This window comes from Thunnus thynnus, chromosome 20, assembly GCF_963924715.1.
Source record: "Thunnus thynnus chromosome 20, fThuThy2.1, whole genome shotgun sequence".
Classification (NCBI taxonomy): domain Eukaryota; kingdom Metazoa; phylum Chordata; class Actinopteri; order Scombriformes; family Scombridae; genus Thunnus; species Thunnus thynnus.
The window spans coordinates 16,608,908-16,633,397 of NC_089536.1; the positions used below are offsets into that span (position 1 = coordinate 16,608,908).

Below are 24,490 nucleotides of genomic sequence, written 5' to 3' on the forward strand. Positions count from 1 at the left end.
CACCTCTCTGTGGGCCCCCCACTCTCCCTGGGGTGAGATGAGCCCACCAAGGCCCCTCCTGGAGCTGTTCCCCCAGCAGCCCTGGATCTCCACCTCTCTTACCAACCGCTCCACACAGACGTGGCTAAAAGCCAGGGGACGCCACTGTCGGGATGAGGGGTTGAGGGTGGTGGAAGATATGTATGTGTGTGTAAGTGTGCACGTGCCTGTATACGTGCATGTGTGAGTGTGTGTTTGCGTGTGTGTGTATATGCGCAGAAGGGGGGTCTATCCCCAGACACAAGTTGCTCAGTTTTTTGGAAAGTCTCTGGCCCACCCAAGAGGAAAGAGTAGGAGGAGGAGGTGGTGGGGGGGAGGGGACCGAGGCCTTGGGGGAACAAAGCCTTATTTCAAACTTGCCGAAAACAGGGGTCTTTATGCTGTGATGCTGGGGCCCCCTCCTATGTAGGGAGATGTTATCGCAAAGATGCAATATCCACCTCGGCATAGGGCCGGGGGGGCAGCTGCATAGGCCTCCAGTGTTACACTAAGTACCCCGGGGCACTGACCTCACTAATGAAGTCTCCCTTGGCTGCTGCTACCCACTACTGTACCCTCCTTTGTCTTTCACACGGGGATCTCTCACTCTATTTGTCTGTCTGCCTTTCTGTCAGCCTGCCTGGCTGGCTGCTAACAACAGCTGTGTGTGTGACCGTTGGTCATATTTTGTCTACTTTGATAGTTTGTTTATATGGCTTATTGTTAGTCTGTTTTGTGCTTGCATGGCGATGTTTGTTTGTTTTGTCTGCCGTCTTGAATTGCTCCATGATCCTTCTCTTTGAGTTTGAATGTCTGTCTTTCTTTGCCATTCGTCTATCTGCACGGCTGTCTCCATAGCTTGCTTTGAAGTGTCTCCCTGATTTACTGTCCGGCTGTCTCTTATAGTCCTTTTGACTTTGAAGCTTTCAGTTATCTAACCATCGAAGCCTCCTCTTTTAAGCTCACTGTGACTTTTATATGTGGCCTTGAGTTGCATTTAAAGATGTTACACCAAGCTCTTCAGGGAATCCACAAGTGGGTAAAGGGAAATTTGATTTTGCAAGATGGGGATCGGGAGAAAAGCACAATTAAAGTGGACGCCCCACATTCCTGTGTGGAGCCAGTGGCCTGGGGATAGGATTTGCTCAGTTTTCCTGACAGCTTGGAAATCCCACCACTCCATGGCTTGATCCTCGTCTCAGCTTGCATCTTCTGTCCCAACCCAAAATTTAAAGAGGGAAAATGATATTCATTTAGAGGAGAGACAGAAGAGGGCTATGAGGAATTTGTGTGAGCCGCGGAGACGTCGCAGTGTTTCAGGCCGGGCAATGAGTTGACAATTTGATTTCACTGTGAAAACACACTAATAGTTGTGATTTTTTTTCATACAAAGTCTGTGTCCATTTAGTTTTTGCTACAGCTATTTCTAAGCTTAGCGTGAGCTTATCAATGGTCGTATCTAAACTCTACCATAACACACTTTTGAATTAGCTGGGTCTTTGATCCTGGTGAGCTTTATACAGTCATCATATAGGATGGATCCCCCAACCTCCTGTTGATGCTGCTAAGCTGTCACTGGTCTCTTAACCCACCCATCAGTCAAGGGGTGTGGCACCCCTTCTTTGAGGCACCGAGCAAAAGGAGAGAGTCTCTCTGCAATTCCACAATGCCCAGCCCCTAGAGAGCCAAAGTGGAAAGTTTGCTTTAGCACCCGCTGGGTTAGAAGATGAAAGAGCTTTGGGATGACATGGGTCTATGGGGTGGGACAGGGGGAGCACGGAGCACGGAGGGGGGGGGCTTATATCTCTTTATCCCGTCTGGCGTGCTGTGGCTGGGCAGGACCCACATCAGCTGTCCACTTTTCTCCGGCTGCCAGTCGCCGTGCAGTCCAAAGCTGGCCTGTCTGCTGATGGATTACCTGGGCGAATGAGTGTACCCCTTCATCCCCCTTTGCTCTGAATATACAGCTCACCCTACCCCGCCTGAAAACCCTCACCTGAGCACCCCTGCATGGCCCTGGGGTGCAGTTATAAAAAGATGAAGGGGTCTGGGGGCTTGGGTGGGGTGGGGCAGGACTAGGGCATTTGCAGGGGTTTGTGGGGGACTGCTGTAGTGGTGTTTATGGGGGCTAGCCAGGATTAGTTGGCGGCTGGTGGTTATTGATTCAATTTGAGATGCTTTTTTATCTGCAAGCCGCCTAAGGCCAGCGCACATGCTAGGTTCCTCCAATGGGCCCTAATCCCTGCTGGTTATAAAAGGAATATGCCTTTGGTGGCGGAGGAGATGCTCTGAATGCCTGCGCTGCAGCAGCAGACAGGCATCTGTCATGTGTGTGTTTGGTTGAGCCGGCACTGGGATCAGGGGGGCTCGGCATGTTGGCTGCAGGTTTTAGCTGGTGCTGAGAGCTAGAGTAGAGAATGAGTCGGCGTACTTTCGGTATGCACCCACAATTTGCACTGCTGGTGGTAAACATGTTTCCAGCATTAACATGAATGCATGTTGGAGTTTCACTTGCGGCTCAGGAGAGCCATGAGCCACATTTTTACCTCAGCCTCACGAACATGTGATCAAGCAAGCGATAACTTAATTCATTTGTAATTTCAGTAAAAAGTGAACCGAGATTTTATTGACTGCATGCACTAAAATAAGATGTATGATTCCATCTCTCAGTCTTATCGCAAAAGTACAAATTGCCTCATATCTTTACAAAAGCAGGGGAATGAGTGAAAAGAAAGAAAATGAGTGACAGGCACCAGAAGAGAGTGAGGGGCAGAGACCACAGGTTAATGAGAAGACCAGAAGATACTGATGGATGATGAAAGAGTGATTCAGCTCTTTTTCCCCCTCCCCTCCCTCACTTGCGTGTTTATTCTGAGATTGTCATTTGTCATTGGTGGAGAGCCTTTCTTCCTCTCCTGCGACAGCCAGCTCCAAATCATGCGCAGACAGATGGAGGGGCCAGCAACTCAAATAGAGATGGGATGGGGGGGGAACCAAGGCCAGCATCCCACGTTTGATGTCTCTCCCTGGGGCCTCATCCTCTCTGTCACCCCCCTGGATGGTGCTGACAGATGGAACTTCGAGACACTAACCCACTGGGGACAGTGACACAGAAGTATGAAACAGAAGGAGGGATGAGTGTGAAAGATGAATGGCTTGATGAATGGAAGTTGATGTATGAAACAATGTGAGAGGCAGTAGAATTTCACCATTTCAGCCTTTCATCATGCATGATGCATGACTCAGATTTCATGTACCTCGGTGAGCATTGTGTTAATCGAAAGAAACTGTCAAGAAAGAATGTCACCTAACTCAGAGGTTCCCTATCCTGGTCATCAGGTACCACGGTGTTATAGGTGCTTCTCTGGTCATTTAATTAGAATGATTTGCACTTAGGATGCAGTTTAATTAATTAAAAGATATTAAATGTCAAATAACTAGTATGACAGAAAGCTATAAGGACTGCAGAGGTCGAGAGAAGGGATAGAGGATCGCTGGTCGATCTGATTCTGCTTTGCCACATTATTATTGAGTTAATGTACTGCATTGTGTGAATGTACAGCATAATGTATGTCAGCTGTGTTCATAGTATTGTAGTAGCCCCAGTCATAGAAATGGTAGTTAATACATGCTGCTACATCCATTGTCAGTTGTTACTGTATGTTGTAGAGAGTTGACAGTTCAACAGGTGACCACTAGAGGCTGACAAACTGCTGTGACCAGTCACGGTTTGCCACAGCAACAGACTACTTGCAATTCCACACAAATCAAAAGCAAACAACAATATAACGCACACACATTAATATTCATCGTTGACCCTCATACAATCAAACCACTAACAAGCTTAAAGTAGAATGTAACGAGGAGAGCCTTTCATTTCATCTTCACTCTGAAACAATGTTGCTGAATAGCAGTCTGTTTGTCTGACTTCTGTAGCATATCTCAGATGTGTAGAAATGCAGTGCTCTTTATTCCTTTGTTAAAAGGACAAAGTACATTCACAGGTATAGTCTATAGTTGATATAATCTTGAAAGTATGTTGTTAAATAATGGTCAGGAACTGAATTAATTTTACTTGATTGTACTACTCTGCTCAGCACAATTAACAGGATTTCCTGGTTACGTAAAAAAAAAACAAAAAAAAAACATGATGTAAGATGATTTAATTTATCAAATCAACCTACTTATCGTTGGGAGATACCAGAAGACTAACTACGCTCCATTCAGTTGTCTCCTTCCATTCATATCTGTGTTGCCAAAGAAGCGCCAGCATCGTGCTACTATGAATGGATAATTGTTGTTGTGTCTACCTCTTGCCCAGTATGGAATTTGAGAAGCTGGATGCAGTGCAGGGGATAGTGGCAGTGCCAACCATCTGGGGCTTTCACCTGCCACCCTGCCCAAGTGCCAAGCAGGAGACCTGGATGTTAGGGGCCTGAGGTGCTGTGGCCAGCTGCCTAGAACACACTGCAATTCATCCATTCTCGTTTCCCGCTACAAAGGTGCAAGGAACTTAATTTTGGTTTCCCCAGTGGCTTAGATGTCAAATCTACAAGGAATCAAACAAGAATCTAGCACTCCGTGTACTGCAATGTGTGGAATTTCTTGTTTTTTAAACATGTTGCACACAACACACACACAAGATTTTTGCGCCTTACTCGGCCTGCATCAACACTTTTTTGCCCTATATACACACTGCGCAATTTTCTCTACTCCTTTTCTCATCCAAACACAATCAACCAAAGTCTCTTGAGTTCTCACCTCTTGTCAAACTTCCCACTGACGGTTCCTCCCTGAAACCAAAATTCCATTTGCTTGCTTGACTATGAACTTTGATTAACTTCATTAGTGTTCCTATTTCTTCCCTATTCTCATTTCTTTCTTATTATGTCTTTTGAATAGTCACTTAATATAGTCATGCGGCAGACTGTGATGAATACAGTTGGAAAAATAATTGGGTCCTGCCATCCAGGACATGTACAATAAAAGACGCACCTGATTAACTTGATCTGACCTTGATATGGGTCTGAAATCATACAGGCAAGCACTTTTCCCCGTATTTGCATTCCAAGACATGTTTTTAAAATTTAATTGTAAAAACAGAAGTAGGTCATCTGCTGCTTTTATCCACTTCTTTGGCTATCATATCCATGTTCAAATGTGCATATTTGGCCGTTATCACTGTCAGCAGATTATAAAACTGTATGAGGTGACATCTTTGCAATGCTGCCATAAAAGCGAAGGAAGCAGAGTCGGTTGCAAGTACCCCTTTCATACAGCTGAATTTGTGGAGAATGTCTTCTACGGTAAGAGAAAGATTTTCCCTCACCCATGTGGTGGAAACCGGGATGCCTGGCAGCTGTGTTCATGTTGGGGCCAAGGGGTAGGTCAAGTTTAGCTTCCCTGGCCTTTGCAGCCTGGAGCTCATTTAGCTCCCCTGTATTATGTACTGTATTTTTCTGGCCTTTCTGATTGCTGCTGCAAGCCCTGTGGAATGTAGAGCACTTATGCACAGTTGTCATTGCAGTCTCATTCCAAAAGCTGCATTCGATGGGGACATGTAGGGATGTGTGTGTGCGTGCGTGTGTGTGTGTGTGTGTGCATGTGTGTGTGTATTTATGTGTAACATCACTGGACTGGCTTGGCTTGTGTCACTGGGTTCAAATGTTCTGTACACTTATATTGAAGTCTAAGAGCAGCAGTTCGTTTTTGTACTATACAGTATGGTATCTCTCTATCTCTCTCCCACTCTCTCTCTCTCTCTCTGTCTCTCTCTCTCTCTCTCTTTCTCTGTTTCTCCTCTCTCTCTCTGTGACCTAGCTACACAATCTCAGATTTTCTCAGTGTCTTTCTCTGCTTTTGTCCTTCCATGTCTCTCATCCTTTAAACTTTTTTTTTTTTTTTTTTTTTTTGCCTTTTTTCATGTCTCCCTTGCTCTTTCTCTCTCTTTCCATTGTGCCAGACCTGTTTAAACCAGGACCTTCTTTCCATACTCAGCTAGACCCTTGTCTAGCCCATAAACATTCCTTATTTTGGGAGTCATGGACCAGACATGAGTAAATGACAGCACTTGCATCCCATGTAATGGAAAAAAAACGCTTTCTTGTAGTCAGTCGCTTGAAATTCCTTCATTTGCTCAAAACCTTAAGATGAGAGAACTTATAAACACAGTGAAGTTATTTGCACTGAATCATGAGTTTATGTATTATACAAAAACACAGCACAGTAGGAATTTCTGACACAACTTCACGTACTTCCAAGGTGCATTGAGAAGGGAAAAAGTTGTTCTTTATACTACAAGTGTTTCTGGAGTTGTGTCCTCTCCATATAAAACCATAGCCATGAATTTGCTCACATATGCACTACCCCAAAAACAAACCAAAAAGCAGGGTCAGCACAGGAAATCAACACATATTAATAGAATGTGCTTTGTTAATTCACTCTGTAATAGGTGATGGCGTTGAATGGAGCAGGAATGAATGGCAAGAGAGTGAAAAAAAGAGATAATCGAAAGAGAGAAGTACTCATTCGATTCCTCTTAACCTCAACCTTTACGCAGGTACTCCACTCACCCATGCAGCAAGTAGTACTCTAGTGATGATGCAAGAGCAGGTTTGCATGCCCCTTTCCCTCCTACCCTTTCCTCCCCTCCCTTTCCTCACCTCACTCTTTCCTCTCTCAACAACCCCCCCCCTACCCCCACCCCCACCCTTAAACCCCTCCCCCTGAACTGACATGGCATCCACCAGGCTGGGGACCAGGCTGGGGATTCTGAGGTGGCGCCCAGACTCGGATTATTTACAAGAGCTGTAGCGCTGCAGAGACTGTGGTATTTCTTCGTTCAAATGCCTGGGATGGGACGGCAGGTTATGGGGAACACAGAATCTCCAAGGCCTGTCACTCTCTCTTACACTTATCTGTTTTGTTCTTTCTCTCTGTCGCTCCGTGCCTTCTCTCTTTGGATCACATTTTTATGTTTCTTTGCAGACTAGGAAGAGTTGTCACACTCAGACACTCTGAGTCATTCATGCAGTCTCACATGCTTGTATGCACGGAAAAGCACTTGTATGATTTGCATTTAAACATACAATGGAGTAACTTCAGTCTTGAGATTAAGAGCATGACGAAGCATGTTTTGAAGTTTGATACAACAAGATATTTCACTTTATGGTAATTAATTAAGGATATGGCATTCTTTTTCCAACAATCCCGCACTCCATGTAACAATACAGTGCTGATGGTCACCCCTGTTGACCACCAATGCCTCCCGACCTCCTGTTATTACTTCTCTAGCCTTTTGTGACAAAGCAAAATGTTCCCTAGACTCTATGACTGCTACTGGGCAAGACACTTGAGCCTGCCTGCATAAATGCTTCTCAGGGGATGGCGAGTGTGGTATGGTAGTGGGGTGCAGATACGGGAAATTGCATGGATGAGATCCGGCATTGATGCCGTGTTCCACATGCCCAGAATAGCCAGCCGTTCACGGATATCTCAGTACATACAAACACTGTAAATGAGAGGCCTGCAGGTGGCAAAAAGGGTCATGAAGGGAATGGGGTGGGGGGATACTGGGGTTGGGAGGGAGAGGGTTGTTGGGATTTGAGGCTGAGTGTGGGGTGGGGGTTGTTTCTGGGGTGTGTGAGGCAGTGTGGAGTCAGCAGGGGTCAGGTTTGCTGTCTTGGGTATCTGCATCCGGACACCGAGGCCAAAACAGCACAAACGGAGAAACGATTAGACGAAAGGAAGAGGGGGAGAGATGGAGAGATTTCCAGTGTGGGTCACACTGTTTCACGGCTACTGTAGACCCCTGGAGAGATGAGACATGGTAAAAAGGGAAAGGAAGGGGGGCTGAAGAATGAGACAGCAAAGAGAAAAGGAGAAAGGCTTGGCGTCAGTTGGGGGTTGGGGAGGGATATGTTATGACATGGAAATCCAAGCCTGTTGGCCATACTGGCCTGTGCAGTGCTTTGAGCAGCAGGAAGGCCTCAGAGTCCAGCCTGGCTGCCTTCTACCTGGTGCTGGCTAGAGCCAGGATACAAGGAATGAACCTGTCACTGACTCCTGCTTGTAAACAAACCAAATACCGTGGGAAAGATGAGGTGCGAAGCAGAGGATGCTGCTGTCTCCATGCCCTGCCTCTCTCTCCCTCTTGCTCTTGCTCATCAACCCCCAACTTTTTCCTCTTGTGTCAGCGAGAAATCAAATATCACCCCCTTCCTTCACTGATGTCCTGAACTTGTGAACTTTCTGAAAACCATGTGGCGTTTTATTTGTTTGCCACGTGAACTATTGATGTGAGCCAAAAGCTGGAGTCCAGCTCTTCATGTCTATGAAGGACTCTTGAAAAGACTCTTCAATTTAAGAGCCCATTAATCACAAAAAGATCAAATTCTTGGCTGCCATGCCTAAAAATACAGGTCATGGGCATTAAAAACAAATTGCTGAAGTTCCAACTTTTCACCATGTGCCCCTTAGTTTTAGATGTTTTCTTCGCTGGTGGGGATAAATATAGATTTCTGTCCTTGGTTCAGCATGTTTGAGTTAGAGAGTTCCAGCTAGTTTACCCATTTAATAATAAGCCAGTGTACCAGAATAGGCAATATTGCGGGTCTCTATGGCAACCACAGGCATTGCACATGAGAGACAGAGAACATGGCCATCAACAGCCAGGGAGGCAGGCAGGCGGGCAGACATTTTTAACCTTGACATTTTTGGAGAGATACCATTACAAGTTAGTCCAAGACTTCCCATCGCCAACCCAGCCATGAAACCCACTCTCAATGTTCTTTCCAGTTTTGGATACATGTCTTTTTTTCCCCCTCCTCCTCATCCTCCTCTCCCCCGACAGGTCTCGCCTGTCATTTTTAATAAATGCTTGAAACTAAGCACTGGTTTTTGTCCTGGAGGATCTAGAAATGACGAAGCAACGGCTTGTTGCAAAGACTCTCTGGAGAGGCCCTAGGGTGAGGGAATGGAGCTGGAAGGAGCTGGCCCCCGAGACGCCTGCAAGCCGTCAGGATACACATTGGCCTGGCCACAAAAATGAGCCTCTGGCCAGTGTTGGCCGCCCCTCTGGCTTTACACAAATACACTCTCACTGACACACGCACACACACCAGTGGAACAGTGTGACTGGAGGTGGCTAAGGAGCATGTAGAGAGGAAGAAAGATGATGGGAGGATTTGGGAATAGAGGGTTGAAGTGGAGGGTTGGGGTGTTATAAATTCATTCATATTTCTCCCCCTCCCTGTACAAGCAAGCCAAACCTCACTGGGTGAATCAGTGTTCCTCGTAAACAGGCCACAAGTACACAATGGCGCCTCCAACTCTAGAGAATCAGAGAGAAAGAAATGGGGGTGCAATGAGGAAATAAAGACGAAGAGATGAGAAAAAAAAAAGCTCCAGATTGACGTGCTGGTTAGGGGAACACACCAACAAAAATAAATAAAACAGAAAATAAGTTAAGAAGTTGTCCATAGTAATATCAAGAGGCTTATACAACTAGCACAAATACTACAGCAGGATTGTAAATGATGCTGACCCAATGTAATACTTGTGGTTTTGGGTATCACATCAGTGCTGATGGTACTCCAGAAAATCACATTTCAAGCAACCACATTTTTTTTTTAATTTGCAGCCTATTTCTTAATTTGATGGTCATGTATTTTGAGGCTTTACAATGCACTGCAATTGTATTGCTCGACTATGGTCTGAAGCATTTTCTGTATGCCCATGAGAATCTAATTAAGCAACATAAACATACAGCGAAAATTATGTGTACAGTGTAATTATTTTGTGTATTACAACATATATAATTCATGAGCCAAGCCAAAACGAGACCCTCGGTGGATTCATACACCTTTCTTACCATCGTAGTTTAGTCTTCAAGCTCTTCTATGATTGCACACAAAAGCAACAGGATCCTCTTAGGACTAATGTATTCAGATTACAGGCAATTATGGTTTATTACCATTTTGTGGGGGAAGCGGGGCTCATTTGCAGTATTTGTTCAGTGAATATCTAATAGTGGGAAGGGGAGGGAGCCTCGTGCTTCCTGCTGTGCGAGCTGTGATGCTGCAGGAGAAGTATAGCATAGCACAAATATTAACGAGTCATTTCCCCCTCACCTGGAGGACGAAAGTGGAGCTAATCCAGATACATCAGCGCTAATTGCCCAAATAAATCACTAGTGAGCTCAGTTTGTGGCTTGTTGTCTTTCGGAGAAACAGATATGGAAAATCAAGCTATGGTCTGGTACTCATGAAAGAAACATGATTTTCTTATGTTTGAAGTTCTTTTAAACTATCTCTTTGTTGCTGCACAGTATATACTCTGATTAAACATCTAAGTTTTTACTCTGAGTGGTAATGGCTCACAGGAAGGTTCAGTTCTTGACATGTCAACAAACACCACGCCATCGACTTTTGAGTCGCATTCCTTTGGCGCAACCCGCATTCTGCGCGCCTTTTCTTCAATTACACACACATGCAACCTTTCACCCTTTCACTTCAGATTCCTTTTTTTTTTTTGTTTTAGTGTTGTGATTCTGTAAGTAATCATAGAGCTGTGTGTCTTTGTAGTGGTAAGTGGTGGGGCTAAGGGAGGTCAATATTTAGATTTTAAATTGCCATGGCTGTGTGCTATTTACACAAGAAACACTATCATCTTAGATATTCAGATGTGTGAAATCTTTACACCAATCAATCACCAGTTGCTGAATAATCAAATGTTAAATATCTGGCGGGCAGGGACTAGCTTTAATGCTTGCCCAGCCTCACATAAGCAAGCCAAAATCAATCTCACTTTGGTCCAGTTTACTTAAAAACAAAAACAGTCTAAGCATGAGTGTTAAGTAGCTTTTGGAAAGCTAAGGACTGAGAGATTTCTTCCACTGACAAGAGTAATTTCTTTTAATATTAAGAAACTTTATCAGGAAGCAAGATGCTGCTATTGTGGAGCGGTTTTTTGGTGTAGATAGTGACAGTCTGGCAGAACGGGCCCGGCCAGTTTCTCCTTTTAACTCTACATCCATTCTGCTAATTTACCTTAACAACTTACAGAAAGAATCGCCAAATGACAGTCACTTACTGGTTACTACACCATGCTGTCAAACTCAGCATCCCACCAGTGAAATCTTTTGCCACACCAAATGTGAAGCATGAAAGGGTTGCTGTGTAGCGCTGTTCCTTTCCTCTGGACTCTCCATTTCTGTTGCCGTGTGATGGAGTCTGTGGCAGTATATTTAGGTGTACGGTTTGGGACAGGAAGAGGGGAAGCGCTGAGGTTATTTGATTGCTTCATTATGGTCATATATATGGCCATATATTTATGTATACTTTGTTATGTATGTCATTACATGTACACTAGTGAGTGTTTGTTTGTTTGTGTGCATGTGCTTGTGTGTGTGCGACTGAGTAAAGAGGGCTCAGTGTTTGGACCACCCTGTGAGCTGGGCTGAGTGACAGCATGGGCCTCAAGACTCTGGCAGTACACACACACACACACACACACACACACTTACACAGGCATACACACTCAAGCACATACAGTACTCAAACACACACGTCAGCGAGCTCATTTTTCAACATGTTTTCTACTCTATTAATGTCTCATGACCAAATACATATCATGCTCCAAAGCAAACATACTGTATTAAAATGGAATAAATCACTTTGGGATCAGGAGAGAACACACACTCTCTGGTACAACACTATACCACCCAGTAGTATCACTGTGACTATACCAATGTACCTGCAGTTTTAACCCTACCCCTGTACCCTATCCTTCTCAATACCTGATTTAAAAAAGACAGGCCAAACATTATTAAAGTGATTTAGAAACAATATATTCTCTCACCATGAATTTGTGGAATAAAGTAAGTGCGGTGATGACATAAAGCTAAATTGAAATGAATTGTTGCTCATTTTCAAACCGTTTTGACTGTAATTTCCCATTAGTCACCGGTTGATTTCTCTAAATTACGACCTTTCGCTTGTAATGAATAGAGGCGTGAGTCCAGCTATTCACCACAATGAAGTGCTATCCTTGCTGAAAGTGTATGTTTAGGCCTCCAGTCTGAAATTAAAAACAGGTCAGGCTGCGATGATGTCATTCATATCAAAAGCTTAATTTTTTTGTAACATTTATTAGTAGTTGTTGAGCTTCACTGTAAAAGCCGATGTTTGTGCCCTGACCCCCCTGCTATCATGTAGAGCACGCTCTGTACATGCACTTGTTGGCTTTGCTATACCCATGAGGATGTTATATAGACCAACATTTATTTTGTGAAAGCCTATACCATTGCTGTGCTGTACAACAACATTGCCACATTTAATTAGGAAAAAAAAAACATCTTTGTAATTATGTTTGTTGTTTTTTGTGCGTGTGTGTGTGTGTGAGAGAGAGAGAGAGCCTAGTGGTGTTTCCTTCTTATCTAAATCTATGGTAAGTCACATGATTGTTTTTTGTCCACCCAAGCCAAGTGTAATTTTATTTATAATTATAATGATCTTTAAACTTCCAACACACACAATAAAGGGCATTTTTGTATGGCTACCACGCCTATTAAGTACGTCCTTACCTTTATGCTGGGATCCATATGGAACGTACAAACTTGAATTATATTATCCAGTTTAAACCAGGACCACTTACCAACAAAATGCCATAAGTACATTTAAAAAAAGGTGGTTGTTGGTTGATTTGGACATCCAGAGTCACAAGAATATAAAACAACACTGCATCATATGTCTGTTATTACTTAAAGGTACTTCACATCACCAAGTCAATCAGTCAATTTACTGTGTGTTAGCTTGCGTACCTAGAAAAGGCTTGAAACAAATGTCATATCTGATATCTTACTTGTTGTCTTAATCGCATCTTCAAGTAGGAAAATCCTCCCAGTATTTAGAGAAAGCTAAATTCTAAATACATTTATGTGAAACTTTTGTTGCAGTCAGGTGGTCGCCTCAGAGCACCACTCTCACCAATGCCTTTATCCTGTGGATGCATGGATATATATATATAAAAAAAAGGTTGTAAATCTTGAATTGGTAACATTATATCAAAATTTTTCAAACCAAGCCTCTTCCAATTACGTTTTTTCCTCGTGACTTCCTGATTCCAATACGGTTTAATAGTTAAAACCCACATCGTTGTGGTTCTGATGATACATAAATAATTGAAATTCCCTGTGTGACATTAATTCTTCCGTTTGACCTCGTGACCTCTCTTCTATTACATCTTGTGGTGTTAGATGATATCTGTACTGCTACTGAATCTCACTGCTCCAGTGCTTGTACTGTAGTTTAATATTGAGTAGCGGAAGTCCCAAAAATAAGACTGCTGAGAGGCAACTAATCTGATAAACCAGCTGTCTTAAATGAGAAGCCGGCATTGGTGAATGAGAAGCCGATGGAAGCTTTCTCTTATTACTCTCTAACTCTTACAGTAGATTCTACCTATTAAATCGTCCCTCTGGATCAGATAACACATAAAACATTAGGGTGTCTTAAAAAAGCATCTCAGCCAGACTAACACTGTCATTAGTCATACTTTTGGCACCTTAAGGGTCTTATAAATTTTCTATCAAACCTGCATATTAGGTCAGCATTTCATTTTAAATACCAGTAATGTAGTCACACACACTGATACATTATTTCTGGCATCCGAACTGTGTAAGTTTGTAAATGTGAATATTCAAATTTGCATGAAACATAAAAGAAAAGTAATGCTGTCCTTTTCACCAATGCACTTAACTCCCAGTAATTAAAAAAGATCTAAACACTTAGTATATTAATAGATGTATCACTCAGTCTACAAAGTGTGGCAGAGTGGGTTGCTGTTTGCAGTAGCAGAAAGGGAAAGTAGGAGAGATATTGGCTCGCTGGTTGCCTGGCTGACTACTACTGTAAGGACATCAAAGAGGACACAGCCAGCGCTGAGCTGATCTCCAATGATTAAAAGCAGGGGCCGCAGTAACGTCTGGATGGGCCATTTAAAACTAATGAGGGAAAATAAATAGAGCCACGGCCATTGGCATGTGGAGGTGGAGTATGTGTGTGTTTGTATGTGTGTGTCTGTGCCTCAGTCTGACTGTCTTTGAGTGACAAACAACACGTGAGAACAAGTTGGTAACATCACAGGATGTTAAACACATCAGTGCATAATGTACCTCGAGAAGATCGACGTCACTGAGCACCAAACCTTTAATTGCAGCTGAATGATCTGTCTCACAATGTCGTAAAATAATGAATTGTGTGACGTACAGTAGAATTTACACTAGAATATATTAAAAAAAAAAATGCGGACAGGCAAAGTCTGCCTCCTCACTGGATGTTTCATATCTATTCTTAACGCCAGGATATATAGTCATATGCAGATAATTACTGTTGTCATATTTTACATCAAAATTGACTCACCCTGTGTGGTTGTGAGTTGTGACTGTTTATAGTATTGTGTGTGGTGCGCTTTGGGGTATGTAGGCAGGAGGCATTCGATTTTATAAATGAGTCATGTTACTCTGGATCATTTGTCCTTTCTTCCTGCTGTTGTGACTCACACAAACAGGAACATGCGCACGGAGCGAGGAGGATGACAGTAAGTGGAAGTGAAGCGCTGACACGGGGACATCAATTTGCAGATGATCTGAGGGGTAGACAACAAAAACCGTGCGCTCTGACTCATCAAAGGTGAAGGTTGTTGTAATTGATGTCTATAAGTGAATTGCGTACATCACGAGTGACATCAGCGCTGGATTGTAGGTGTTTATTAGTCATCGTGATTGCCTGAATTTACTTTTGTAGCTCAAACTTGTGAAATGAAGTGCTAGGAACTTATTTTTTACCCTCTTTTTTTTTTTACGATTTCAATACACTTTTAGAACTCTTTTGCTTCTGTTGCTTTTACCACTGTGTTTTTTCATTTCTCCTACAGCAATTTATTTTAGATTTTTGTATTATTTTCTAATTTGCAGTTGTCTTCTACTTTGTCTTCTTTTCCCCCTGCTGTCATCATCATCTTTTCCATGTTCAAAGCGCAGCTTAAGCAAAGGCACAGACTGCAGAGCTCCTACAACAAGCCATAGTTTTCTTTGTTGATAATCCAAGTGCTTGGCTGGATGATAGTACGAAAAGCCAACCCATCTTAACGGATTCCAGGCCCCTTTCACAATGTGACTTTTTTATTATTACAAGTTGCATTTAGCGTCAGAGTTGAGTTATTTCTCAATCCAGCGCTCTTCCAAGATCTAATGGGCAATTATCTGTGGAGGAGAAGTTAATGGGTGTCCCATTTCACAAAGTCCCCAGTTATTTATGTCAATGAGCGCCATTGTGTGGAAACGTGGCAGACCCGTGCTAACCGCTCGACTTGTTTAGATTTTCTCTATGGAATCCCACACCCATTGTAAGCCAGCACTAACCACAAGACCGATGTGTGTGTGTGTGCATGCGTCTGTATGTCAGTGTGTGTGTGTTTTATACGAGTGCGTTAAGTCCAGTGTAAGACGTTCATGACCAGTGTGCATATGCGTGTGTTTATGTCAGTGTGAATAGACTAGTATAACATGTACATAAATGCAGAGACATGATGAAAGTATATACTGACAGACAAACACGCACACACATTGGCCACCCCAGTACACACAAACCCATATAAACAGACATCCCGCCTCCCACATACACCACACACGCACTCACCACAGACACTTACACAAGCAGAGCCGTAGACCTACCACCACATACTCAGACACCCCTCTCACCCCCTCCACCCCCTCCTGCACACACACACACACACACACACACACACATGCACATAGCTAGAGACCCACAGCCACATATGCAGGCATCCCCCCCATACACACACACACACACACACACACACACAACGAACCAGAGACCCACCACCAACATCAACACCCACAGGCTCAGGCTTGGTGACATCATGGCTTAGATGACAGCACGTCTTCCAGCCCCATTAGTCTGATTGTAGGTGGCTCCGCCGCAGTGATTTATGGGTAAATATCCAAAGTCTCTCTCTGCTGTGTTGATTTATGGGCCATGTTTTGGTCCCTTTGGTCCCCAGACCACAAGACTTGGGAGGGGGAATCCTGTACAAATAATGACATTATAAAACTGGAGACAGTGAGACAGAGGGAGAAAAGACCCGCCCTGTCACTCTCTCATCACCCAGCACTGTTGACATGTTTTGATTGGTCAGTTAAATCAGGAAGCACTGCACATGTGATACCAACTCTTTTTCAGTCATCTTCCAATTCCATCTTTACATCTGCCTCCCCGTGCCCACCTGTACATGCGTACCTGTCTAACTAGCCGTTAGCCATCCAGTCTTTCTGTCCCTTTGTTTTCCTAATGATGCACTGTATCTGTCTGTCAGCTCCCCCTTGTCATCTGTTTTCTCTCTCTCTCAGAAGTGTCTGAGTTTTTTAAGAGCCGCTATTAATTCTGTCTAACACAGTGGAAAATGGATTAACACAAAAAGAAAGAAAGAAAGAACACACTGTTTACATCCAATGTAACCTCCACTTCATCCTTCATTGAACATATTACTGTTTGTATTCTGTTCTCCTTTTACTTATGAAACATTTGTATGAACTCAGAAACACCTTGTGGTTATTTTTGGGAATGGTTCTGCACAACAGTGGCTGTATTATTTTGAATTTTCTGTGAACTTGTGAAGTCTGGATACAATTATGCCAAAAAGTACAGCTGTACAGTCTCAAACTATTGTGCATCCTTTAACCATCTTTTCCCTTTTGTCTCTCATTTGACTCCAGTCTATTTCTATTCAAATTGTTTCCTTTTCTTTTTATCTCTATCTCCATTTCACCCTCTTGCCCTTTCTTTCTTTCTTCCAACCCAGATGCAAAGGATGCCCCCAGTTGATCCCTATGAGCCGCTGTGTATAATTGGGTTGTGCTATGTTACCAGAGCTTGCAAAATGTTGCCCTCAATCCAAACAAATCTGGTAAAAGATTAAGCAGTAAAAATGCACTGACCTGATGATGTAACAATTTACTAAAAAGGACAGTATATAGCTGTAAATGTCATAAAAATCACAGTTTGGTTAATTTAGTGGCCAATTATTGCTAGTTGAAGTTTTAGAAGAGTTATATCTCAAAACCATTTCACTTTGTCTAAGTGGTACTGTGAAACATTACAAGAGCTAAAGCTGTGTTTTATATGAATGAATATCATTTTTCTTATACTTGGAGACAGATTTGCATATTTTCATTGCTTTGCTTCACTATCAATTGCACATATTTGTATAGCAAGTCAGTGAAACACATAACACTTCTCTATTAAAGTAATTCAGTGTGTTTTTCAGAATCTCAAACATTTATACTTTAAGTCAACTAGTAGTTATCAACAGCAAATATAATTGCACCTTAATAAGATGTAATTATTATTAAAAGTAGTCATATTATTATGTTGTTGTTGTTGTATGTGAGGCTTAGCGGAGCATAGTGTGTATCCTGAAGCCAGCTGTCACTCTCTTCACCCAGGAGCCTGTGTAAGAAGGCTTCACTGAAAGGCCACTGGGAACCCATTGAGAACCCTTCAAGGAAGTGCATGTGGAGGTGTGCGTGTATGAGAATGTGTGTTGCGTGTGGGTGTGCATCTGCATGTGTATAATTGTGTGTGAGATATAATTAGAATAGCTTCTCCTGACTGACAGGTGTTGAGACAACCTGCTGCGACCCCTCAGTGGTGCATGCTGGGTGCTGGCACCTCCTCTAGTCTCAGCCCCAGAAACTGGCAGGTGGATTTTATTGTTGAGGAAAGCAAGGGTGGGCAGAGGGAGGGATGGACGGACACAAGTTGGAATGGGAGGTTAAAAAAAGAAAGTGTGACAGTATTTCCTGTGTGTCCATTCAGAGCAATGCCAGCATGTTTGACATTTCCACCAGCTATGAGTAATGTTCCCTATACCACTCTGTGCTCAGGCTGCACAGTACTCACTCACTGGACAATGAGGTGGCAGAGATTTGTGTGTGCCCACAGCCAGACACTGAAAACACAAAGTGACTCATAATACACCATGCCAACACTATACACAAATACTCTGTCATACATACACAGATACACACAGAAACTCACACACAGCAGTTACCCACAGTCAAACTAAAGGTCACCAGCCACTGAGCACAATGTGGATTTGATGCTAAATTAATTTATATTGACGCTCACCAGAGCTAAAAGTCTGCGCGGGAGGGCAGTTTCTGTAAGAGGAGGCATGATTCACTTCCTGGTCAAGACTGTCTGCATGCTGGTTTCCATGTGTCTAATAGTCCTTTTTGCAAATCAAACCCTCGACCTGTCAAGAACTCAGTGTTATGTGTCCAGCAACCATCGTAGATGATGTAGCTAGAGGTCGGTGCCTGACACCAGGCACTTTTTTGTACAAAACGTTGTACAGCATGAGTTTAAATCCACTGATCATTGGCAAAATATTTAGTGCTGACTGGAAAGCCTGAAGTGAAAATGAAGTAATTTCCAGTTGTTGAACCTGATTTTTTTTCAGTAACTTCCATAAAACGAAGTGAACCTTTTAGGAATTAACTACAGTTTGGTTAAAACCATTCCATATCATCAAATTGACCACATCACAGTCTTATTTCCACAGTCCCTCTGCATGGCTGCAGGGTTACTTCTGTACAAATTAGGAGTTGCTCATTTACAACTTATTTTGCTAAAGCTGTAGGATTTACGAATGTAATTTCCACGTGCAAGACTTTGATGACAAATGGAAAAAAATATATTTTTATTAAAACAAAATAAATACATGTAGTTTATGTGTATTTTTCAGTCTAATTTCAGTTATTTTAAGATCAGTTATATCATTAAAAATAAAACTGAAACTGAAATTCAACTTGGCAAAGAAAGATAAATAATCAGTATCACCACAATGACAAACAAGGTGTACAGTAGGTGTACTATATGTTGTGATACCTTATGAGTGTTTCATGCACACTCTAGCCTATAGGGCATGTCACAATGATATCTCACGTCAGCAGGTTTCATGTTGATCAATTTAATGTTGGGAAATATCAGTTCATGATGTGAAGGGTATGCTACAGTGATATATTTGTTGTTGGGGAAAAAATTATTATATTTTTGTCAGATATAAATGTATGTAGGTGATACTGTCATGTTGGCTTGGGACAGTAATTTGTACATCTCTATTGCTCTTCTCACGCTCCCTGTTCATTTATATGTAGTGATATGTTAAAGTTATTGAACTTCTCCAAATTACTTCCCAGAAATGTTGATGTGTGAGACAACCATCACTATATATTTTAACAAAGACATAGTATATATGATAATCACTATATGCTGATGACTAGCTGTTATCCTTGATTAATCAAAGAAATCACATATTGTGCTTTTTTTACTGTATGCATATATACAGTTTTCATCATTAATATGGGGGATTGCACTGAAGTAAATCTTGTAAATAGATAACATACACAAAAAGTTTTAGACACCTGTGAACATGAAAGACAGTCATTAGCACCATGGGGTGGTTGCACTGGGCTGAGACAGCTAATTAGCAAATTGTCTCTTTATTGCTGACTCTAGATCTTAGTGATCCTTCCAGACTTAATTGGAAAACAAGTCTGTAGTCTCAGTTTTTCTGCATTTAATGAGCAGAAAGCCAATATAAACCCAAACAAAATAAATTCAAAAACCAGATATTTGATGCACAGGTAGAAAAACTGTCAGGCCCTTGAGGAAATATGTATATAGAAGTTCTCTAAATGTCCATTTAAAGTGTTATGGATAATCCTCGAAGTGTGCTGTTGCTCCGGTTTAAGTGCTTCAGATTGCACAAGGGGGTCCCAGAGTGAAAACGAGGAAGTGAACCTGCTATGTAAAGTCCCCTCTCCTCCATCCGTCCATGTCTCTCATCTAGACAACTTCTTCTTTCCCTCCTGTAAACCTTCCTCTCCTCCCCCTTCAGGCTACTGTGTCTATAATGAGCATTTCCTCCTACCCCCCCGCCACCTATTCTTTCACTCTCTTCCCCCTCCTCTCCTGTCCTCCCCTTCTCACTGTGTGCAGAATTGGAGAAGCTTATTGCCTAGCAACCACAATTAAAGTACAACAAGTCAGTGGCGGTAGCAGCCACCATCGGAGCAAGCTTTGCAAACCTTCGTGTGACCAACAGCTCTAGACAGAAAGAGAGAGAGAAAAGAAGACAATACGGAGAGTTAGATCGGGAGGGAGGCAAAACGAGCTAAAGAGTTGAAGTTGGACAGGTGAACAGCAATTAGAGCCACCACTGGAACACCACTGGGAGGACTTGGGGTTTTGGAAACCAGAGAGAAAGGGAGAGTGGAGTATCGCTCCTTGACTAGGTTCACTGGGTTTGACTCAACAGGTATGTGTGCATGCTGGAATTAACAGAGGCAAAGTGAAGGTATTCAGAAAATATGATGCTGTTTGTGTGTGGTACTGCTTGAGGATTTGTGTTTATCTGTGAGGCAGTATTTGAAGAAACGCATGATAAGCGGATTATGCTTTTGAGGCATTTGGCAAGAATACAGCGTATATTGTCACTGTGATTTCACGGCTGTGAGGGAATGCCAAGTCTTTTTGATACCTGCTGTAAAGGTATGCTTTCACTCACCTGCCTCCACACACACACACAAATATACACTAAGAGAGATGAAAGCTTAAACCTGTGGGTAAAACTCAAAAATGATGAATGGCTCTGATTAATTGTTTCTTACCATGTATTTATTATAATTACAGCCATGTAATACATTCCAAATAGTCAGATAATCTATTCTTTAAAATTGTTTAATTTAATTATTTTCAACATTTCATTGTGCAACATTTGCCCTACTTATAATTACTTATAATGCCCTCCTACTAACTACACTTGGCATGTAAAACCTGCTAATATTCTCCCGCACATTCCCCACTTGCATTACGATAAATGACTAAGGTGTTAAGAATAGCTCTATTAGTTGTCAGGTGCATTCTCTCCTGCAAGCATTGCCTCCGGAAATGTGCTTCTTTTTTCGGGAGGGGGGGCTTAGGTTGATTTGACTGAGTGGTGACTGAAATGCAACAAGATGCGTCAGGAAAGGTTTCAGAATCAGGAAAGGTTTTGCTCGATTGTCAGTGATACTTTGTGTGGACAGAGGTGAGAGGGTGCAGGTGGCAGGATGCATGAACACAGCAAAGACAGCTTTTCACAGGCTAGAGTACATACAGGCAAAATATCATTTGATGCCATTGATCAGATTCAGCTAAACTGACTGATTGATGATAAAAGTCAAATGGAACAAGGAACAGCATTTTCATTTAAGCTGAGTTTACATATTTCTGTTTGCCAGAGGACATTGGGCAGGACATGCTCAATCGTATATGTGTCTATGGTACTTGTCATTAATTTAAGGTTCTTCATAGTAAACACTAATCAGCCACAAGGTTGCATTTAAGGTGTAAGGCATCTTTATTGCATGATTGGGAAGAAACCGACAAGAGAGGCGAGGGCTGGAATCGTTCAAAAATCTGTAATGACAATATCAGATTATTTGTACACTAGTAATCGGGAATATTGTTAATATCTGAGACATAAATTTAAAAACTCAATATATGTTTTGGCACATTTTTCATTTCATCATGACTTGAATTTATTTAGCATAGTCATTTCATAATGGTCTAAAAATATCTCACTCCTAGTGATACATTCAGTGTTTTTCCATTCACTTAAAATGTTTCGACTTTGATTCTGAAACCAAGCTGAAAATGCCTTGAATAATATAAAAAAGTATTCTTCTCCAGTCAACGGGGATATCACAATCTAATACTGTAACTGCATGTCATTCTGTAGTAATGGTATTCCTGTAAAGTAGATCATTTAGACAAAGTTTCTGCCTTAAGAAAAAGAAATGAAGTCTGAGCTGTCATGCTCGGATGCGGTCATTAATTCAGCCTGAACAGTGGCTCTAAAATAGTCCTCCTTCACCCCCTGCAGACATATCTTTCAAATGAAGGACACCCACCTGCCCTCATCCCTCCTGGCAGAGTGGCACTACCTGAGGGCACTGTGGGGGAGCTGGAAGGTGAAAGGTCAATCACTCTGTATGGCATATCCTGTCCCCACCAGGAGGATGAAACTCGTATGCAGACGTGTATGCGCAGTCACTTAGCGGTCAAAATGTCACGGCACTGCACACATAAAAGCACACACACTCAAAACACCTGAGTAGAGAAGTCACTCGCTGGTCAAAATGTCAGTGCACTGCACACATAAAAGCACAACACCTCTCTTTGATGTTCGGTTTAAAATTCAAAGGGAGGAAATGCCTTTTCCTGACTTCTTTTTTCAGCGTACATTCGCAGTACTGTGCCATTCAAACGTTTACACTGTAAGTCCTCGAAGAAGGAGCTCGCACCAAAGTCAACAAACACCACTAAATGTCCATTAATGGCTCAAGTGTTCTGATAATATTGGAGTAAATCCTGTAGTGTAGAGATATGGTTGGAACATGCTGCCTGTACTCAACCCACCCGGAGCCTGTGTGGCAATTTTGTCATAGTTGCCACACACGATGGCCACTAAGTGCTATGAGCCACACTGGGTTACAAGCAGATTATGTCATCAAATGACTGACAGTATTGGCTTGGCCCACTCACTCAGGGGTTCGCATGCTTCATTGAGTCCCAAGGTGCTACCAGTGATGGAACATGGCAGGGGGTGTGAACGGGTAGGATAAACACTGTTGTCTCCCCTTCTCATTTTAGGAGCCTGAATTAGCCCCTTTGCCAAAGATGCAAAAATGCAAAACAGCAACACAGTTTCACTCCAAAAATGTCTTCAGCCTGAGGCTAGTTGTGGGTGTGTGCGTGTGTGTTTATGTGAGTGTCTGTGTGTCTTGTGTGTGTGCGATTCTCTCCGTGTCAGCATGTGTCTGTGAGTACTACACACCTCCAGAAGACAATAGACAGCGGGGGGGAAACTATGTGTTTTTCTGCACATTTGTGTATAGGTGTGTGCTTGTGTCAGTGTGTTTGCATGTGTGTCTAATAAATCGGCTGCGCCAGAGGGATGTATTCAAACGTCCCCTGTTGAGCAGAGCTGGCAGGTAGCATTATTTTTGCGCTCGGAGTTTGTGAACTCCCTCGACATTGCCATCAGGGAAATGGCTTTTAAACATGTCTCTGACTTTCTCTTCTTCCCTCTTAAACACACACACATGAACACATACACCAAATTTTGATAAATGCACATGAATAAAGCATATCCACTAGATAAGTGTTTGTAATTCTAGCCAGGGAGCTAATTATTTTTCATTGGACACAAGGTCATTACCCATGTAATTGGCTCTTACAGGGGGACATTGATCATTCGGTGTTGCCTCGAAGCCAAATGTTCAGATTAGTGGGAGGATGGAGACATACATTAACTGTAGGTCACGTCGACTTTAACAAACAAAACTCAATTAAGGGAGAAAGCGGAATATGTGTGTCTGTGTTTGTGTTTGGGCCATTAGATTGTTTTTCAGGTAAATTAACTTGCTGATGCTCTGATTTAGTACAGTACCTTTTATTGAGACCCTTAAGTAAATATTTTTCTTTTATTTTCTGCCTGTAAAATACTATTACTGTACAAATCATGTTTTTTTTCCATCATTAAATCTAACCAGTTGTTTGTGTTGTTGAAGGACATTTTTCATGTAGCTGGATGAAGCCATCTGAGCCTCCAGGATGGTTAAGCCAAAATAAATGTAACAAATTACAAGGGGATTTTTTGCATGTACATGTTTATTGTTATATGCCCTCTGAACCACCTCATTTCAAAGCGTGTAGGGGAATACTCTCTCTGAGGATTTAAGAATGAACAACTACAATATAACAATGTCTGTTTTTCTTCTCTTATTTACAGAGTCTGGGCTCTGCTGACCGGAAGGAGAATCAGCACAAGAAGTAAGTCCCATTCGTTCACCTGTTCATAGACTTTTTGTCTATTTTTCATTTTTCAGCTGAACAACATTACTGCCAATGAATGGTAACACATTACTTTAAGTCCCCCTATTTAGCATTTATTAGCAGCACATAAACATTTAATAGATGTTTCATGACACACTATATTTTAGTTAGAAGCAGATTCGACAAGACATTTTTAAGTGTTTATTAATGTACAGTATTTGTGAACAATTATAACTTCTCATATGGAAACATATTCTAGATAATTGCAATTTTGTTTCACTTTTTTGTCATTTATTATTTGTTTATACACCACACACATGGGTGCCCACAGGAGGAGTTATAGTTACTGACAAAATACTGTACATTAATAAACACATATATCTGCTTACAACAACATTAAAATGTGTTGTAAACTATCTATTAACTGTTTATATACTGCTAATAAATGCTAAATAGGGAGACTCAAAGTAAAAGTGTTACAGAAGAATCAAACGGCCAAGTGCAAA

At 42.2% G+C, this 24,490-nt stretch overlaps 1 protein-coding gene across 4 annotated transcripts in view; it reads left to right on the forward strand.

The window, feature by feature from the left end:
• The window catches only part of ankfn1b (ankyrin repeat and fibronectin type III domain containing 1b), a 143,857-nt gene that overhangs the window by 65,175 nt on the left and 54,192 nt on the right, over nt 1–24,490 (forward strand). For all 4 annotated transcript variants that reach the window (XM_067576626.1, XM_067576627.1, XM_067576625.1 and 1 more), the window contains one exon: nt 23,941–23,981. In XM_067576626.1, the coding sequence (XP_067432727.1) occupies nt 23,941–23,981 (41 nt within the window). The remainder of the gene's footprint in view (nt 1–23,940; nt 23,982–24,490) is intronic.